Genomic DNA, 21,742 nt, shown 5'->3' on the forward strand with positions numbered 1-21,742 from the left:
ATGAAGTATGGCTACCTACAAAATATCTGAAAATAGAGTGGCTGGAATGCTGTAGGAGGCATATACATGTGCATGTTCCTTCTGGGATGTTGTAAAGGAGATACACCAATAACTATCAGCCAAAAAATTATTGGCCAAAATTTTCCACCCAACCTGCTAAAAAAGTCAAGAAACACCAGCATGCATATTAGTATACACCTGCCTAACACCGTTCATTAAATAACTGATATTATATTAACCTTCGAAATAATCAGTTCTAACAAGGCTTGCATAATCCATTTGGTTTATATTTACCTGCCCCTTCCCCTCTCAAATGCTCCTTCAGGAGTTGCACTGAAAGTGAGATGAGTCATGAACACAGAACCCAAATTCTTTCCTCTCTTTCAGACTCCACTCACCACAGTCCACTCCATTCAGAAGGGTCACCTGAACCACAAAGCAAGATTTGTGGGAGGGGGACAGAATTGTGGTGTGGAGAAGACAGGGTTGGTGAGTTGGCTTTTAGTCAAATCTGAATGTATTGAATGCAAATAAATCTCCCCTACAAATCTGTAAGGCTAACACAGTTGACTTGTGGAAAAATTTGCATTGAAAAGTTCCCTTATAACATTTCATTTCTTTTTTAAAGATCCCAAATCAAAGTATAGCTGATAACTCTTGGCTTTGGGTTAAGAGGTACCAACTGGGTTCTTAATATTTTCCCCATTTTTCTTATAATAGGTTTTGAATGTAACATGTATTATTTTTTTCATTATCACTTTTTTCCCATTACCATATATACCTTATTGATTCCAGTGTCTTCCACTGAAGTACTTTTGATATGTTCACTTTGATCTTCTAATGACTACATCAAAAAGAAAAAAAATGTGAGAAAAGACAAGATGAGCCAGATTAACCACTATATATTAATTTTATGAATATGCAATGACATTTAATTTAGTGGAGCAAATCTATAAATCTGATAACTTCAAGTATATTTACATACATAGGCTTATTCAATAGTGTCACTGAGTGCTTGTCCTTATCAGTGTCCATCATACTTAAAAGGTTTTGTTAACTTCCACAACAACATTAATCCAATTAGTTGTACCATTTATAATTTCTCACAGGTTTAGAATTACATGATGTAGGTGATGTAGCAAAGCCATTCTTTCACCTAAACATGCGAATTGTAAAATGATACTTTTTAATCATTATGACTAGGTATTTGCCTCATAGCTTGAACATATTATCATACATATGAGAAATAAGAGTAAATCTACCATTTAGATAAACCATCTTGGATAATGGGTTAAATGTTTGAACCAAGGAAGAGACCTCAGTTTTAAAATTCATGAGAAACACTGGTTCAGATATGAAGTTATGGTATTTAATTTCCATGTAAACATATAATTTTTTGTTGCTGTTTGCCTTCCAGTTTTTCTGACTTATAGCAACTGCAAGGTGATCCTATCATGGGGTTTTCTTGAAAAAATTTGTTCAAAGGAGATTTGCCATTGCCTTCCCCTGAGGCTAAGAGCAGGTGACTTGCTCAATGTTAACCAGTGGGTTTCACAGTAAAGCTGGGAATTAAATCCTAGTTTTCAGAATCACAGTCCAACACGAAACCACTACACCACACTGGCTCTCAAAATACAGACCTCATTTAAGCACCTCTTCTTTGTAAATATGTTTCTGATGAACGTTTCCTGGACCATTTCTTGTTTAATAAGATATTGCCAGAGTCTTTTCACAGAAAGGGCATGATGACTTTTAGACCTTAAAATGAAATAAAAATATTTTTCAAAAGCATGTTACAATTTCAGAAGATATTTCTAAATCACAATAGCATTCAAAATTTAACAAAAGTAAGTGTTAAAATGAGAAACCAGTGTATCAGGAAGTAGATAAGGGGCTAAACCTCTCCTCCAGATTGTTGCTGCGGCAACCACACAGGCTGGGCAACAATCCGCCCCAAAAAGGAGCTGCAAAACGCTGCTCATTGCCGGGCTGCTTCCAAAGCGCAATTAGCACCTTGGTGCAGCGTGGTGACATCTCTTGTGCACCGCCCCGTTTGGACATGGTGCACAAGGCACATCATCGGCGTGTGCAGTGTGTGAACATGTGTGCGCCCAAAATGTTGCCGGGAGAGTGTGGAGCATGCGGATGCTCTGCACTCCCCAGCCCTAATTTTGGCCCCAGGCTGTCGCAAAGCGGCAGTCTGTACCCGGCCTAAAACACCTTACTTTGCATAGTAGACATGATGTATGGCAGTTAGAATTTTTGTCCCCTACAAAAACCACAGGAAAGTATGGAGTCCAACATTTGAAGCAACAGCTGCATTTGCACAGGGCAGTTTAGCTACTATTTATGTACTTGATTGGTATTCTTCACATTGCTGATATTGATGAAACTGAGGTTGAAAGTACTGTATATACTCGTGTATAAGTCTACAAAATTTAGGTAAAAAAATTGACCCCAAAAAAACCAGAGTCAACTTATCCATGGGTCAATGTAAGTACTGTATCTTAACTCTTATTTAAAAGAAGCAACCGTCCCTTGGTGAAAGGCAAGAGTATAATCTGTCTTGGAAGCACCAGTCCCATCTACTTTCCCATCCATCCAGCTTTAAGAGGAAGCACAAAGAGCTATGTCTGCTGGAATTTTATAAGTTCTTTGACAGTGTTTTGCTTTGCTTCATCCTTTAGATCCTTTGCTATATGTCCCTAAGTTTTACCCTCGACTTATCCAGGGGTCATATCAAAATCCATAATTTCAGCCCCAAAATTTGCCCTCAACTTATATATGAGGTCAACTTATAGTCGAGTATATATGGTAGGCAACAGGTAATTTTAAAGTGGCTGTATGACATTACAAATTGAGAACCGTCCTTACACATGTGAAATCATGAACTAATTCCTTCTCAAGTAATAGTTCCAACTGACTTTCCTTCTATCATACAGAAGAAATATATAATAATAATAATAATAAATTTTATTTCTACCCCGCCCTTCCATAAATATGATCAAGGCGGCTTACAAAATTTAAAACATTACAATACAAGATAAAAATTGATCTTAATTGATAATTGATATTAATTAATAATTGATATTAATTAAAAAAGAATGTTGTCTTCCAGGCGAGGCCTGTTGTTGCTGCCCTGCCTCTCTCCCCCTCAAGATGGTGGTTGGAGGAGGGCTCTTTGTCTTCCAGGCCAGGTCTCTCTCCCCCACTCAGTACTCTGAGCCATGCAAAAAGTCCCAACACATGAATTTTGGTGGAAAATGGGACAGCTGTGAAAACTACCAGAAGCCAATAAGAAGGCATCTGAGTCTGTTGGAAAGTTTTGCAACAGGAGAGTGAGCTGATTTACTAGGCGATAGGAAGAGAATCTTCATGAACAGACTGAAATGCTGCTCTGCCAAAACAGCTGCCTTTCTGCAGACATCTATGGAGTAATGCTTGATAAAAGTTGAAAGTATGGATTATGTTTCAGATTTTTACATGTTCATTCATGTCTCAAAGACCCTGTCAGATGAAAAGCTCTACCAAACCAGCACCTCCCATGTTATACCAATGGACCATTCTGAATACTGCAGACGACATCTTCACAATGCCATTGCTTTTGTCAGTGTGGCGTCAAGCACACTGCAACCAAGAAACATTTTGCTTGTGCTGGCCTTTGCCACAAGGCCAGCACAGGTGAGAGGTTTTTCAGTCACTGCTTGACCAGATGCTCAGGTGCTGCTCCCTTTGCTCTCCATCATCCTGAAAGCAGTAACCAAGCAGCTAGCTGAGCAGTAACTGAGAAGCCTCTTACCCATGCCAGTCTTGCAGCAAAGGCCAATGCGAGCAAGAGGCTTCTGGGCTGCTGCTCAGCCAACTGCTTGGTTGCTTCTCTCAAGGTGATCAAAGGGAGAAGCAAAGGGAAAAATATCTTCTTAGCTGTATCATCCTGCTTCTCATCTACTTACTTTAATGTTTTTCTCTTTTGCATGGAACAATAGCTCCAGAAATAAGGACTGCTGTTGCACCATCTACAAGTGGAACCTTTATTTACTTCTCTTTTCTCAAAGGTCATACACCTTTTGACAGTACACCTAAATATCATTTAATATTCAAATATATTCTCCATTCTGTTTTAATTAATTTTTAAAAACATCTCAGGCATAGTCCCTGTTTCCTAGGGAGTAATGCTACTCTACTATCCTTTTCATTTGTCCCTTGGAATTGAAAATTCTCCAATTTAATTTGCAATCCTATAGTAATCTTTTAAACCATCTTCTGCATTCTTCACTTTGAAATAATCCATCTGCATTTAATTCCTTATCCTCTTTGTTATCTGAAGAATCATACTCCTCCTCAGATAACTCTTCCACCATCATCTCTTTCTGCAATTCCTGTATTTCCATATCTGACATCTCTGGTTTAGTTTTCCTTGCACAACTTTTATGTTTCTCTTCTTTTCTAACGTGTTATTGAAATCTACCTGCTAGTAAGCCCAAGTTTTCCTCTTCCTACTACACTGTTTCCCCTTTGTTGTACTTCATCTGTTCCCTCCTTGTGATCAAACTGCACCCACTCTGTAGAGGTTCCTACTTGTTGAGAATCCTTGGCTTTAAAATTCATCATGTTCATTAAATTCATTGTATCTAAATCTGACTGCCAATTAACTATACTGGAATCAACAGGATTAATATTTCTCAATTCCTTAACTTGGGTTTGAATATTACTGTCTGACATTATTGTACACAATCCCTTGCTTACTACTTCTCTAAAGTTTGACATTCAAGTAAAACATTTAATGATGAATTCCTTTCAACTTCTTCAGGTCCTGAATTCATATTCATTCTTGTACCCACTGACACATTTGGGGCACTGAAAACATTGATTATGTGGGCAATTGCTGCTATTGTCTTAGATAGGACTGCTTCCCACTTATACTCAATACCACTGTAAACATTGGCCTGTTACAGACAGCCAAAATAAAGCTGCTTCGAGTCACAGTGGAGGTATGGTGTTTCAATGATGCATGCATCCTAAGAGTCCAGAAGTCGCACCAAAGCCACTCTCCAGACTGGAGTGTGGCTTTGGTGTGGCTTCTGGACTCTTAGGACGCATGCATCATTGAAACACCATACCTCCACTGTGACTCGAAGCAGCTTTATTTTGGCTGTCTGTAACAGGCCATGGTCTTCAAATAAGCCATGCATTCAGTTGTCATACCCTGCGCTGGTGAATAAAACAGAACACTTTGTGGAGGTAGCCTTTTCATTTCTACATTTTCACAGACACTGACATTAGTGATGCTGGGCTTGTCATTTTCCCTGAGCACACAAAAACAGATGAATCTGCTCTATATAATCTTCTAATTAGAATTTGTACTGCTAATGGTAGTGTGATGCATAGGTTGTAGAGAATGAAAAGTGAAAAATGACAGAATCAAATGCATGCATTTGAGATATTTCATACATATTACTAAACAATATATTTTTGAAGTATATAGAAAATGTATTCTACTATCACTGATTCACTGTACACACATACTTAAAAGGGGTATTTGTTGGTTCCAGTAGAGCTTTGTGGCGTAGCAGAGCAGGACCAGAAGAGGCTACATCTTGTGAAGTATGAATAGAAATGAAGTTTTCTGGAGGACCACCATGCATCTCAAGTCGTCTGAAGAGAACTTGCTCCCAACGCTGAAGTATCTTCAGGACTGCATGACACAATGGGGAGCTAACAGGAAGCTCTACAGTAAGAAATAATATTTTCCTCAGTGATAGTCTTTCATTAAAGAGTATGCACTCTATCCTATAAAACAAGGGTGGACAATTTTGTAGGCAGTGAAGGGCAATTCCTTGAAATCTGAATAATGTGCTTTCTCATGCATTGCAGAGGGATTCAGAGGCTTTTGGGGTGTGTGCAAAAGAGGAGTTTGGAGGTCATAGGTCACATTCACCCACCATTGCTATTGAAGAAGTATTAGGTTTTCCATCAGAAATCACAGAAAAGTCAGAGTTGGCAAGTGCTCTAAAACAGGTAAAATACACATGCCATTATGCAATTTTTTAAAAGATATAATCTTTATTAATTTTAAAAGAAAAGAGAAAATCTTCATTACATATTAAATACAAAGCTTCAATACACACACACACAATCGGTTGTTCTACCATTATGCAAATTTTAATAACAGAAGGACTAGTATAGAGTACTTATTACAGCAGAACTAAAATCTTTTATGACAGTTTAAAAATATCACTTTCAGAAAGTGACTTAATATGAAGGTATGTTTGTCCAACAGGGACTCTCTGGTTAAAGTCAAACTTTGTCTGTTTTATTCAAATGAGAAAGAAAGAAAGTAGGTTTTCTTTAAAAGAGCCCCTCAAAGGAATACATCTTGCCTGCAGCTCACTGCAACAGTTTTATAAAATAATCACTCATAAAACTGAATGTTCACATTTAATGAGTTCAAGAGGGATTATCACTTCTAGTGATTGTATTAGATTCCCATTCATATATTTCAAGAGGGAGGAAGAGTAGCCTAACTCAATTCTTTATTACAGTTTATCTTAACCAACACCCATCCACAGGAAAACTGACTTTGCCTCTTCCCCAGTAAAAAACTAAGCCAATGTTTTGTAATTTTTAAAGATAATGTTTTTAAAATTTCAAGCAAACATAAAGTAAACACATTAGAACAATCTATAAAAGAATTTGACTTAACCAATGTCATAATTTGAAATCAATAAAATAAAAAACTCTTATGGGGAGACTTACCTGAAAGATCGTGCCCAGCCAAAGGGTAAAAAGTCTTCAAGTTACGAAGAACCAGCTGTACCATAGCCAACCGCATAAGTGACCAACTAAAGAGAATATACAAATATTGTATTTTTCATAAATGTTCACACAGTTGCAGTCACAAAAGTATCTTTATTTTTATGCAACAGACTTAATACTAGTTCTCCTTTCCTTCTTGTTATGAACACCATGTTATCTTGCCAGTCTAAACACAGAAGGGATATTGTACAGTACTTAATGTGAACGTTCCTGTTTTGCAGTGGATGCAGGATAGTCTTAAATGTTGCATTCCAGACCAGTGCTATTCAAAGTGGTGGTCTGCCAGCTATTGCTTGCTTGTTTATGGCAAGTTTCCAGGAAAGGGGGGGGGGGGGAAACAGTTGCAATTAATGGACACAAATAAGGAGCCAGTTCCTGGGACAAGAAGGAAAACCCCGACTAACTTAGCTTAACAAGCACTGTTCTAGACTATCATTTTCCAGTCAAGTAAAATAAAGTTTCAATCACTCTAAATTTAGTTCAAACAGAATACTGATGACAGTGCTTTCCCCACATATTAAGAATTACCACATATACTCATATATAAGTCAACCTCATGTATAAATTGAGGGAAGGTTTGGGGACCAAAATTATGGATTTTGATATGACCCATGGATAAGATAGAGCGCCCTCCCTCCATAACTGTCATCTTTCGGCCTGTGAGGGAGAGAATAGGCTGGCCCAGTGTCATCAGGGTCAGCCTGAAGATAGAGCGCCCTCCCTCTGTAGCTGTCATCTTTCGGCCTGTGAGGGAGATACTAGGCTGGCCCAGCACAACCAGGGCTAGCCTGAAGAAGAAGAGCCCTCCCTCCGGTCCATCTGCCTTGGTCCAGGCCTCAGAGGGAGAGAAGAATGCTGGACCTGATCCCCTCCCCCCTCACCATTCCCTTCTCCTTTTGTGTCATGTCTTTTAGATTGTAAGCCTGTGGGCAGGGAACTGTCTGTTATCCCCTCTGTTGTAAACCGCTCGGATTCCCAGTGATTGGGCGGTATATAAATAAAACATATTATTATTATTATTGTTATTGTTATTATTAAGTCAAGAATAAAACTTAGGGGCATGTAACAAAGGATGTAAAAGATGAAGCAAAGGAAAATAATGCCAAAGAGCTTACAAAATTCCAGCAGGCATGACTGTGCTCACCCTAAAGGCTTGATGGATGAGGAGGAAACTAAGTAAATCGTGGCTGTGTTATGTGTGTGAGAAGTGACCAGACATGAACTAAGAAAATGCACACATGCTGCTGCTGCCATTTTCTTGCCCAGGCATTTAAAAAGGTCAAAAGGAGTGCTGAGGTGGAAAGAGCAGAGTCGTATTTTTTTTTCTTAGTCTGGGAAAGAGTAAGCTCTCATCTTTCTGTTGTAATTGTGCCTTTAACAATAGATTGATCCCCTTTCCTGAGTAGAATGGTGACATATATTCCATGGGACTACTACAAACTGGTGAGTCAGGGGCACATAACATGAGGCATAGTTACAGCAAGGTTGCAACATGCTACATGGTACTCAGAGCCAACCTCCTATATAAGTGAACCAAGAGACTGGTCACATGTCGGTTAGCTGGGTTAGTTTGGAGAGTTGTTTGGAGCGTTGTTTGGAGCAGCTGTCAGAGCAGTTGGTTGGAAGTTGACTACACACACACACACACACACACACAGTCGCCTCTTGGAACTCACAGGGGATCCGTTCCAGATCCCCTGTGAGTTCCAAGTCTCAGGCATATTCAAGCACCACAGGCTTGCGTGTCCTGTTAAGTTTAATGGCAGTTGCCCCTCTGTGGATTTTCAAGTTTGTGGATTTCAAGTCTGCAGACTTGGAGGGGCGACTGTATTGCATTCTACTGTATACACTGCAACTGAAGATAAAGCCTCCAGAACGTTGGATGAATCTATTATGTCTGTGAGTGTTTCTTTTGAGTGTGAAAAGTGGTCAGTGCATTGCCAATATCAATAACTGGGTGTTTTTATTTTTGAACTCTACTAAGATATTGTTTTGGCTGCATCTGGGTAGACTTGTCTCCAGACTGCATTGGTAGTTGACTTTTCCCCTTGCCAACACTTTCACCACTCTACTCAGGGAAGGGGATGTTTCTTTTTAAAATAAAAGTTAAAGTTACTTACATTGGACAAGCTGACCATAGGATTTGGGGGGGGGGGTGTCAATTTTTTTCTAGACTTATACACGAGTACATACAGTACCTTACATACATTCTCAGTAATGTTTACAGTAATTCTGGAGGAACATACCTTCATATTCAGTTTTAGCCTGAGGCTCAGAGACAGGCCACCCATGAATGTAAGTCTGAGCATATATTTTAACCAACAGCTTCTAGTTTATTCCACAGGATTTTAGAAATTACTTGAAATTACATCATTAGATAAATTCCTAAATACAATGTATATCTTTACATTTCTTTTATTAAAATAGGTGTTTGAATCCTTCCCCTCCCTTCCACCACTTGCTTGTCACCCTTTACATACTACTATACATGCTGTCAACCTTTATACTGAACTAGAACCTGAAAATTATATCCTTTCTTTCTTTAGAACCCAAACATTACAAATAAATTTGCTATATTAAACTTGAGGAACACTTAGAGTTCTGAAGGTAAATTTTGTACCATATTCTACCGTTCTAATTCAGAATTCCTTCTGAAAACAGGGGATGCTCCCAATCAGCATCCTAAAAAGCATGATCTACAGTAAGAAGATGAAATGTGGACATCCCAGTATCCATACAGAAGTATTTAAGAATGTAGGGAGCTTTGATAAGAAGGTTTTCCTTTTTTTAGAAGTCCCTTACTTCGCACACAAAGCTGTAAAACAATACATAAATGAAATTTCACATTATGTCATACCTATATGAATTTGAATTGGAATGTTCCTGTAGTGTCAGATCTGATGAGAAAGCTCCATCATCATCTTCGTCACTGCTTTCCTGACTCTCCTCTGAATCATATTCAAATTTTGTTTGTGATGATGGAAGAAATGGCTAAAATAACAGATTGAAAGGTGAAAAAGTTCAACCTCAAAGCAACCAATAAGCAACAAAAACAAACCAGAATTATCTTTATTCAAATACTGATTTTAAAATATTTTTTAAAATTCTGTTACAAATTTTAAATTATATTTATTTGAGTACCGATGACTGAGTAGGGATTTGCTTACAAAAGTAAAATTCTTTTGTCTTTCAACTTCAGAAATGCAGGCAGGAAAAGGTCACATTTCCCTTGATCTTGCAATGGTATTTTCTTCACCCTTTAAATGCTTTTATTTACCTTTAATACCTCCTTGTCTTTTGCTGTTAGGTTTCTTTCCCATGTTTCAGCCTTAAGCTATTTAGACCTTTTTTCCTACCTAACTTTGACAAATTAGATTAGCCTACAGCTCTGATGTGTAATTTTTCACTTATATTGTTAGTGGCTCAACTGATAGTATAAAGATGATAGGCTGTCTTCTACATATGATTATAGGTGACACAATACAGTGTGGCATATTTTTATCTCACCACACAGCAGCTGTACCCATAAAAACCGGGCATGTAATTAAGATAATCTGGAAGGGTAAAAATGGTTCAAATTCTGTTCCACAATGGATGACCTGAAGTATACTATGTAGCTTGCTGGTCATGCTTTATTTGTACCCATTTTTGCCATCCAGTAATGGAGCATGGCCTCAGCTTGGCCAACATGTGTTAATACGTGGTACTGTATCAATATCAGTAGAACATTATCAAAAACTGGTAGAAACTGACACTCCCATTTCTGAAATACAGTGGGCCCTTGCTTTACATGGGGGATTCATTCCGGACACCCCCCCACCCGTAAAGCAAAAAATGTGTATGCTTGAGCCCTATTATATCCAATGGGGCTCGTGCTTGTTGTGCGGCTGTGTGCGCACCCTGTGGCCACACACGCCATTCACAAGCCCCACTGGATTTAATGGGGCCCATGCGCGTGCGCCGGGCATTCACCCATTTCCCAGGTGGCTTCAGCATATGCGGAAAGCTGCCTATAAGGAGCCCTCATATGGCGCAGGCTCACTGTAGTAGTAGAGCATAAATGAAGTGAGGATGGGTACCTCATTTAACAAAGCCTTGGACAAAAAAAGCTCCTTTTTACAATGTCTTTTTATACCCACAGATCTCCCTTTCTTCCTTGTCCTTTGTCTAGCTGTATCTTTTTTTTTTTTTTTTAGCAAGCATCACCATTTGGAGGATTGTGAAGGAGGGCTGTAGAAACACAGATTCCCAGTGTCAGGCTGCAAAAACACGCCTGCAGTAAACAACGCCTTAAAGCTTGAGGTGGAAAAAAATGTGATTCTGCTCTAGCATATTCCTATTGTAGCTGTGTGAGCCTACCCTACAACAAGTATGGCAAACAGCATTTCTTATTGATCATGCATGATTAGGAAAACAGAGGGAAGAGGTAAATCATATACACCTTTCTCAACAATCTTCCAGCATGTTAAAGAAGCACAACACTGTAATTCTGGCCGCCAAAATTGATCGTGTAAGAAAAGTCGAGGCTTTAAAAGTTGAGAAAGAAAAAAACATATCAGGATGGATTTTTGGAAAAAGCTTTAAACTATTTTTTATTTATGGAAGGTTTCCATGCAACCTTTCAGGTTGTTTCATTTCACATGGGCATGCTCTTAGTTTTGAACAAAAAGTTTGCTAAACATGCTGGAGCACTTTTTTGGGGGCTGTAGGAATCCATCCCTATTCTTTCTATGGGGCAAAGCAGATAGGCAGGAAGGCCGTGACCACGGTTTCACAATTGTGCTGGGACCACGGTTTCACAGCCTCAAAGCAGTTTCCAGCCACTTTGAAGGCATGTGTCATGTAAACGCCACATCCCCAAAGCAACCAGAAGCCACTTCTTTTGGCCCATGTGCTTCAGGCCTACATTATTTTTGCCTCTAGGAACATATTTTCTCTTAAAGAAGCAATGCACAGGAACAGATTTCCTTTGTTAACTGAGGTATACTTGCACTTCTAGTCATACAGGAAATACACACTCATGTGTTTAACACCGTATAGCTCATAATAGGATCAGCCATATCCTACACAGCAGCGTTGGAAAAATGCAGCTTGAGAGCTGTATGTTGGAGCATTTGTGAGACTAGCAGTCCACACCTCCAAAGCAGTACGCTTGGATCAAACCCCAAAGAGGCACTCTGAGCTTGTGCTGACTGGAGAAAACCTTCTCCCACATAGAGAAGCAGCAAACGAAACGACATGCTGAATTCTCAGTCTGAGGTACTTTAATCTTTGTTCCACTGTTTACAAATCAATGCTCACATGGACAGAATCTTATGCCTTATACAACACACCATACAACACCCACATTGGGCACTGGAGGTCTTCCTTTATATACATTTGCCATCTCCAGGCATTTAGTCCAGCTTCTTCCCAGTGTGTTACATCTGCACTTTCTGCCACTTGCTGATTTTATGTCCTGCCATGATTGCATCATACCCCATTGCCTCATCTGGATCTAAATGCTTGGTCATCATGGCTTCCTATGACTCATAATAACCCTGTTATCTTTGTCCCACATATGTACATTTTCTAGGCTACCTAAATTCTGACACTGTAGGTATCCCCTGGGGCCTTTTCTGTGTTCCACTTGGCTTGATTTGACTCTCCAGGTCCTTGTAACCCTCACTAAGATTGGAAGTGGGGGGTAGGGGTAGGGAATCATCCCAAACTGGACAAAAAACCAAATCAGGATGTTTAATCACCACTGCTGACACTTTCTAGGAGTGGCCTTTCCACTTCACACAGCTAGCTAACTCTCCCTCACCCCTCAAATCAAACCCAAAATGGCTCCAAGTAAGTTCTCTTTCTAAGTTTTAGCTGATTTTAATTTGCTGGCTACTCCAATATGTGGGCAGAATCAACCACTATCTCCTTAAGTTAAAATATGCTAATGAGGTCCTGTGCGTTTTTCATGCCATTAAATGTCCTGAATGCAAATAATATCTGGGTTTGAGTTAATTATTCTTTTGTTCAGAATTATCTAATATCCTTGTGGGAAAACAGACAGGATTTGCCACTCAACATATTAAACAATGTAGAAAAGTGACAGTGAGGTCTCTTACACTATCTCCCTCTAATGGAAGAACAAAGGAAATGTGTTAGCAATTCTCTAACAATTCCTCAGACTGCAGAGAATGATCTAGATGAAGTTCTAGATTAGGTTTATCACCTCCTGTAATACACTGATAAAATACTCAAGAGTAGGCATGCTGCCACTCTGTGTAACTACTTTCCCTACTAACTTGTAATCAGAAGAGTTCTCTTTCCGCCTGACTATAAAAAAACATTACTGGGTTTTGCAGTAGTTGTAACTGGTACTCCCTTTGCCCTGCATATGTATGCATGAAAAGTGAGATGATTACTTAAATTACTCATACAACGAAGAACAATACAGGCCAGGAAAGGAAGAGATTGCATTTTCCTTTCTAAGGGTGTGTTCAGGGACTGAAACCTTGTTTTCTGAATGTTAAAACACTCAGGAATATACCTTATATTCCTCTCTTATCTGAGGCTAGACGTTGTGCCTGAGGAGTTTAAATCACAATATTAGTTTGAAAGTGATGTGGTGGTTAAGACGCCTATTCTGACGATCGGAAGGTTGGAAGTTCAAGGCCCAAGAGCTGCATGATGGGGTGAGCTCCTGTCAGTAGTCCCAGCTTCTGCCAACCCAGCAGTTTGGAAGATGCAAATGCAAGTAGACAAATAGGTACCACTTCACTGGGAAGGTAACAGCATTCGGTGCAGCCATGCTGGACGCATGACCACCATAGCAGTCCTTGGACAACACTGGCTCTTTGGCTAAGTAACAGAGATGAGCACTATCCCCTACAGTCGGTTACGACTAGATATTCATGTCAAGGGACTACCTTTACCTTTTTCATTAGTTTGAAGCAAGGGTTGATAATGCTTCACTTGAAATAAGACTTGGATTTTTGTTAAGCAAAACTCACGTGTAATCCCTCTGATTTATATATACAAATACCTTAGCTATGAAGTAGTCCCATATACTAAGTTCAGGAGGAATAAACTTCTCTTTGTAATTTGGAGTGTCTAGCTCTACAGAAGGTAAAGTAGTCTGTGAATTCTCTTTTGGAGATGATTTTGATGACAATCTAAATCGTTTATGCTGTTTCTCGCCATCATCTACAGGTGAAGAAGCTACAAAGAGAAAAAGAGGTGCATTTTTATAGTAAATTAAAAAAATGAAATGAGGAATATCATCTTCATTTTTTATTCATTCGTATATATTTTTTTAAAGAAACCTCTTCGTTACAAAAATATACTAAGTCTCTGTTATATTCAGGGTAAGTCAAATACAAAATGAGTATCTCTAGCTTCCAAACCTGCCCATGTTCCTTTGCTTATATTTATGCCTCATAAATATAAATAGTCTTACTTATATTTAGCAAAAACGTCTTTCTAAGTGAGGATTAAAATAACTAAAAATTATAATAAAATATGAATCTTTTTTTCTATTTAGTTAAGACAATGTCTTATTAACACAATTTATAAAAGTCATCTTTAGGGATATAACTTACTTACCTTAAGGATAAAAATATTCTGTTATAAATCTTTCAGGAGTTAAGGTTCTTTTAGCCAGCACAAACATGCAACATGCATTGCATAATATGGAGCATTAGTTTTTGAGCTCAACAGAAAATAAAAGCTTATTCTTATGTTGAAATGAAGGCACAGAATAATAAGCTTATAATTTTTTTTACATGATACAGAGGTTAAAAAAACAAATCCTTTTAATTTCTGCTTCTTTTCATCTATATCTAAGTAATACCAACTATGCTTAACAAACTATCTGATTTGGATTTTTTCTATTTAGGCCTACAACATTAGTGTGTTGTTTTTTTCCAATTTATGAGACTATCAACCAGTTCCAAACAAAAGAATGATGCTGCACTGATTCTGAAGGAACTTGATATAAATAAGCCTTAAAATTGCTACCTTAAGATGTTAGGAGGTCTTTTTGTAGTACAGTGGTACCCCGGGTTACGAAATTAATTCGTTCCGCGGTTAATTTCGTAACCCGAAATACCTTCGTAAGCCGAATTCCCATAGGCGCTAATGGAAAAATAGCTCTCTGCTGCCCTCCGGTGGCGGAAAATAGCGCCGCGGTTTTTTCGTAACCCGAAGAAACCTTCGTAAGCCGAAGCAATAAATCCCTATGGGATTTTTTCGTATCCCGAAAAATTCGTAACCCGGCGCATTCGTATCCCGGGGTACCACTGTATAAGACATATCTTTACATACAACAAAAATGTTTTTAAAACATATTAACTGTTTACAAGCATTCTGGTATACTATTTATTTTGTTTTTGTTTTAATTAATAGCAACCATATACTGTATCATGTTTTGCACAAGCAGCAAAATTTTGAGCATTCCTTAGCTTGCAATGGAAAACTGCAACAACCAGCACAGCCAATCTGCATTCCATTTGTCATCTGAAGCCCAGAGCAGCTTGGAATAAGTTTGGTAGCCTGCTGCAATAGGACTACTTTGGCATGACACATGTTTTTCTTATTATTTTTCTTTTGTACTGTCAAGCAAATGAAGAAAAATATGGATTTCTAGTAGTTACTTTTTTAAAAATAGCTATTTTCCTCTGTAAAACTCTGAATATCTCTGTAGTGTTGAAGATTATCCAGTGGGTGTTATAAATAAATATATCTTTCAATATGGGTGTGTCACATCTAAATCTAGTACTCCTATCTAGAGTATCATACATGTCTTAGTAACCACAATCTAGTCTACTCTGCATCACTTTAGAAATTTCACCTGTTTCAGGATCAAAGGAGGACTATAGCTCTGATTGAGAGCCAGTGTAGTGTAGTGTTTTACTGAACTATGCCTCTGGACACTAGGGTTTGAGTCCCAGCTAGAGCATGGAAACCCACTGGGTAACCTTCGGCAGGTCACTCTCTCTAGGGCCCTATACAGACAGCCAAAATAAAGCTGCTTCGAGTCACTTTGGAGGTATGGTGTTTGGAGGTACTCAAAGCAATGAGTTAAGTCTTAGTCATTAAAAGTATTAAATTATACCAATCTCCCTATAGGAGAATCAAAAGATCGGAAGGAAGTGGTCATTCTTATGTCTCCTTCCATAGTGACATACTGTTATCTGTAATTTGTTTAAGGACTTGAAGGATCTTAAGGTTGCCCTATATAAAGTCACATTTACTAATTTGTGGAATTCCAGTGCTGCACAACTGATCATGTTGTCTGGAAAATTTACTGAGATTTAAAAACAAAACAAACAGATAAATAATCCATTAAACAGCTAAAAAGAACATCATATCAAAATAAAACAACAACCCTGAAACCCATTCTGGGAAGCAACACTAAGTTCTGTGATTGCTTGGACATGTACAACATTCTAGCCAATACTCAATATATGCTCTGATGTGAACCCAGATGTTTCTCGTTTCTCTGTTGTTTGTCAGCTAATAGTCTGCTAATGCTAACAGTAACTATGATGTTCTAATGTTATCTTTCAATAATCTGTATAATCCTGAATACTATGCATATGATAAGATTTTCTATGTCACTTTCATAGACTTTGTGCTGGACTAGATTAAGATACAGAGCCCTCCCCCCAGTCCATCTGCCATGGTCCAGGCCTCAGAGGGAGAGAAATGCTGCTGGGCCTCATCCCCTTGCCCACCACCATTCCCTTCTCCTTTGGTGTCGTGACCTTTTAGATTGTAAGCCTGAGGGCAGGGAATTGTCTCATTAAAAATAATAATAATTGTAAGACGCTCTAGAGAGCCTTTAGGGGGGATATAAATACTGCAAATAAATAAATAAATAAAGTAACACTCAAGAGCAATGAGCTTAAAAATTTCATTCTACAAATATGCAAAAGGGCATAGAACTGTAAAGATTAATATAATGGCTACAGACTGGCAAATTACGTAAATTTAGAAAAGAATTAAAACAGATAAGACCTGCAAGGAATGCATGTGGGATCATCAGGTGGTGGGAATGAAGAGTTCAGGCTCAAAGAAAGCCATTTCTCAGCCTAACATTGACTTCACATATAATATTTCACATGTGTATCTGGGAAAATATTTGTCATAACTAGAACTGAAACACTATCACATGGCCAATATAGTGTATAACATATTCATATCAACCCACTGAGAAACAAAGGTTATCATAGCTTTCTGGCATTCTATACAATCCCCACCTATGTGTGCCTATCAGCTGTACTGTTGAAAGTGAGTACATCTAGATCAAATGCCATATGCCACTCCTTTTGGCACATGTGTTTTGCCCCTGACATTATAAATGTGCACACTTACCATTTACTTGACCTCATCAAAAATCATTTGTGTTGAACTGTGTATAACCACTGAATAAAGAACAGGATATTGCTGGAGTCCAGTAAATGGGATATGAACAAGGCCATTTTGTGTCATTTATGCCAATCACAAATTAATTTATTATACAGACAAAATAAAATGTTAAGCATATATCATACCACCATGTCATCTAGAAATGCCATATATAATATTTATCTTATTTGCTATACTAATTTTTCAAGGGCTACTGAATTCATTTTCACTATTAACTAAAGAATTCAGTATGTTAACTTCATACTTAGAAATCCATAGCCATATGGACATGGTCATGTGACACAATACAAGCAATCTTAATGGACAAAAAAGTACTGGAAATATTTCTGATTATTGCAAGCCATGGCCTTCTATTAATATGAAAACTATTCAATACTGAGTTAGTAGTGAATATACCAAATAAATGAACAAACAATATAGTTTTCTTCTAATATCTGATTACTTTAACTAAGGAAAAAGAAATGATGTGGAATTAAATATTCATGCTATGACTTGCAAACAGAAATTTTTCTTTGTAGTTGTATTTCTACATATGCAAGATCACATCAGCACAGAATACTGAAGCCTAAAACTGAAGCTAGTATCTTGCCTGTGGGTTTGGTAGGACTATGGGTACTGATGGCTGTTAGAGATTTGGTAAAGCCCACACATTCCATGGAGAATACTACTACCTGGTGTGGGCTAGGCATAGGAAAGTGCCTTCCTGCCAAAGAGAGAAAACAGACTGCTCTTAGATAGCCATATTCTGTCAGACATAGGGGAAAAAAATGTTCCATGAATCATTATAAATATATACCTGTCGAAAAGCAGAGATTTAAGATGCTGAACATAAAATTATTTTAGTCTATTTAACAAACAGAACTTTAAAAAAAACATCATTTATATTTTATATGTAATGTATAATGCAGGTTTTCTGTTACATCAGAGCAATTCAAAGCACAATTCTGTACATGTGTATTTCAGAGTTAAACTCCACTGAAGCTTACTTTCATGTAAGTATCTATGAACTATGAAATAATTTACTTGTATTTGGCAGGTATCAGGAATGGCAGTGAGAATATTAATACATGATGCTAAACCATGTTACAAGATCAACCAGAAAGGACCAATGCAAAACCTCAGTCTCTTGCACTTTTCCTTTCTTCTGTGTCATTATTAGAAATAACAAACCAGAATTCAGTTTCACTTTTGCAGCACAGTGGTTCATGGTATAATACATGTTAGAAATAGCAGCTTTTAAAAACTCACTAGATAGTTTGTAAAGAAGTCAACATACCCCGGGTTGTTCAACTGAGGCATTTGATAAACAGAGCTTTTTTCTTTTTCTTTTAAATCACAGTCCTTGGTAGCCAAATAAGTCATGAATCAGATAAAGCAAAACTGAATGCCTGTGTGTTTCTTGCATGTGGGAGGAGGGAAGGACTGCATACATGCTCCTTTCTGGTTGGACGTGTAATGCCAACTCTACCAGTGTTTGATAGCCTAGCCAGTTTTTGCAATAGGAAAGGAATAACTTCAAAATTGGTATGCAAGGAAAAGAAAAGTGAGAGTGAACTAACCTATCTTTGTTGTTTGTTGAATTTGTCCTTTCTTGGGAATTTTTGCTCCTCCACCAAAAACAGCAAACCACATTTTGTCATTAAGAGGATGGGCCACAATCCTGTACAACTCATTGCTGGAATGTGTTGCTAGACCATGGATGAAAAGACTAAGGTAGACTGCTGTCAGAATTTCACACAATAAAACTGTGATTCCAGATTGAACATCCTCCCCAGCAAAAGTCAGCAACTGTATTAAAGTCACTACTCCTAGAAAAATAAAATCCACCATTTAGTGTTTCTTCGGACAAAAGGCAAGTAAACATATAAAATATAGGTGAATGAAAACCATAAGTGAGCCATGGTGGTAAGTATATGTACACAGAAATTAAAAAATATATGTACTTGTATGAATAATATCCACAGTTTGTATGCTTCTAGTGCAATGATTCCCAAATGTTGGTCCTCCAGATAGTTTCAATTTCAGTTTACAGAAGCCCCAGCCAGCTTGGCTGATAGCTGGGGATTCTGGGAGCTCAAGTTTAAAACCAATGTTGGAAGACCAACGTTTGGGAACCACTGTTATAGTCTAATGCTGCTATAATTTCAGCAAACATTTGGGTCATAAGATAGAGTTGCCTTAAATCATTCTTGGCTTTCACAAAAGGGTGGTGGGAAAAGGCGAAGAACAGTTTACTTACATCCACATTATTTAGGAAACAAAGCTGCCCACCATGAGGTTGGGCAGGAGGCGCGACACCAGCTTGGGGGCGGTGTCAGTGTGGCATCTAAACGCTGCGCTCTGATGCTGCCTCCAAGCTGGCGCAAAGAGGCAGTCTGTTTCATCCCTAGGGTTCATATATTCCCTTCTCCCATCCAGAGTAGTCAACAAGAGTTCGTGATAGTGCTTTCATATTGGAGTAGCTAAACAAATAAAAGCATCTTAACTGTGACTAGTGGGGGGACAAAGTCCAAGTACATTTTACAAAGGTGGCTAGAGTTCTCTAACAATAAAAATGAATCACACTCCTGGATGTAGACAATAATTTTCTAAATTTTGGACAATCTAAACCAGAAGCAATTTTACTTGACTGTCTCATGGCTTCGCTGGAACAAGAGAAAGGTGGGGCAGCAGATATACCTACTCTCATTCTAATAAAACAAAATATTCTTTAACATTATGCCAAAAGGAGCTGCACACACTTAGCCCACTACACAACCAAAAAGGAAGCCAAATCATTATTACCTGGCCACTGAGCAGGTGCAGTATTGGGAGTTACCGTTTCATCAGAACTTGCTGTTCTTAGAGAGTGTCGGTGAGAGAGCAGGAGAGTCTGATAAACTGTTCCAGTAAACTGATTTGCTTGTAGTGAGCTATTTAAAAAAGGTAAAATTAAATAAAGATGGCACATCTCTCTCATGCTTTCAGATGTCTTTCATTTTACCAGGCTAGTTTGATGTAACATGAAACCATGGTTTGCTCAGCTTAATTGCATTTTGGAAGGGGGACATTTGAATTGAACAAGAACTAACCATGTATTAGGGAAGACAAGATAGGATCATAAAGCATGACTTGAAGTTGGAGTGCTCTATAACTTATTATAATATTTTACTTCTTTTTCAGGTTTAATCCAGGTTTGTTGTGTCACTCTGTGTTTACCACCACCTGACTAGAGATGTAATGGAAGAATGCCCTGAAAACTGAACTGCTCATGTAGCTAAGACACTGTTGCTCCACCATCCTCACTCAAACTGGAAACAAGCTCCTTTCTTTGTCCACTGCTGAAGGTCCCCTTTTCAACACAGATGCCACCTCTGTAATAATCAGCTTTGAAAAATGTTTTTAAAGTTAGAGTGCTCTTATCCATACTTGACAATTAAAAAGAAAAGAAAATGGAAAGGCTTATCTTTGTTCTTAACAAACTAGTCAAGTTCAACAGATTCAAGTGCAGTTTAACCTGCACTTGGTTAAAATGGTGTTGGTTAGCCTTAGCCAACCAACACCATTACACACTTACTTCCTGTTAAACTGTTTCAGCAACAGCTTATCCGACCCCTATCCTCTCCTCAAAGTCCAAGTCAAATGTGAATATTTGTTGCTCCAAAGTGACAATTTAACACAGAAAACAAGGATTCTTAAAGATACAGTATACAGTATTCACAATGGGAAGGACTTTTGTTCAGGAGGGTTTGGAGAGAAAGTTTAATAAAGAAAGCCAGTAAGTCTTTTTAGTGTCTTGGAACAGGGGAAGAGAGGGTCACATTAAAATGGGGTGGTGCTGGTCAGGGGTATATTAAGAGTATTCAAAGATCTCAAAGTAGGAAAGAGTTTATCTTCACCACACTACTTCTTCAGCCACTCTAAGGTAGGAAAAGTGGTGATGTGGAGATACTATACCATACAAAGCATCGGAGACAGCAAGAATTTTGATATAATGATTGGGTATTAGAAGAAACAGCAGTGGGACAACAACCCAAAAATAAGAGAAACATATTAGATCGTGTTTCAACATCTACAACCTAGAGCTTGGTTTCTTCAACAAAACACAATTAGAAAAACAAACAAACTATGGTTTAGTGTTACAAGTGAACCAGAAATATTAAGTATTTTCTGTGCTTGTAAAATCATTTAACTCAAGCTTGGATTAGATAAATAGGCCCCAATAGCTCAACATATTTTTTTAAAAGATGGTGTTATGAATTTTATCAGAGATTATTATACAACAAAAGGACAAGCATGCAGGAGTAAAATTGGAAGTCTGTGAATCAAAAATTTGTTGGAGGCATGAGTTTTTAAAAAGAATGGTTGTTATACTATCATGACTAGAGTTTTCATTCAAAAAGTTATTACAATTTTCACTGTGCTGCAGAAAAGTTTAGATTTATGGTGACATATACAGCAAATCCTTTGTTGCAGTAGCATGGGTTTCAGGAAATGTTTCATACATTTTAAAGGTAAAAAGGTCATCCTTTGACAT

General features: G+C 38.1%; 1 protein-coding gene across 6 annotated transcripts in view; it reads right to left on the minus strand.

Annotated features, from left to right (window-relative positions):
* Window positions 1-21,742, minus strand: part of DMXL1 (Dmx like 1) — a 110,232-nt gene that overhangs the window by 21,804 nt on the left and 66,686 nt on the right. For 4 of the 6 annotated variants that reach the window (XR_006101744.1, XR_006101743.1, XM_042447902.1 and 1 more), the window contains exons 27-35: window positions 20,011-20,138; window positions 18,786-19,034; window positions 17,816-17,929; window positions 13,841-14,016; window positions 9,674-9,807; window positions 6,757-6,842; window positions 5,527-5,728; window positions 1,641-1,758; window positions 782-844 (exon numbers count right to left, since the gene is read on the minus strand). Coding sequence is in view for 4 of the 6 variants with exons in the window: in XM_042447902.1 (XP_042303836.1) it covers window positions 782-844; window positions 1,641-1,758; window positions 5,527-5,728; window positions 6,757-6,842; window positions 9,674-9,807; window positions 13,841-14,016; window positions 17,816-17,929; window positions 18,786-19,034; window positions 20,011-20,138 (1,270 nt within the window). In the remaining 2 variants the exon portion in view is untranslated. The remainder of the gene's footprint in view (window positions 1-781; window positions 845-1,640; window positions 1,759-5,526; window positions 5,729-6,756; window positions 6,843-9,673; window positions 9,808-13,840; window positions 14,017-17,815; window positions 17,930-18,785; window positions 19,035-20,010; window positions 20,139-21,742) is intronic. The other 2 variants (XM_042447903.1, XM_042447904.1) reach the window with 1 other exon arrangement.

Source organism: Sceloporus undulatus, chromosome 2 (assembly GCF_019175285.1).
Source record: "Sceloporus undulatus isolate JIND9_A2432 ecotype Alabama chromosome 2, SceUnd_v1.1, whole genome shotgun sequence".
Classification (NCBI taxonomy): Eukaryota; Metazoa; Chordata; class Lepidosauria; order Squamata; family Phrynosomatidae; genus Sceloporus; species Sceloporus undulatus.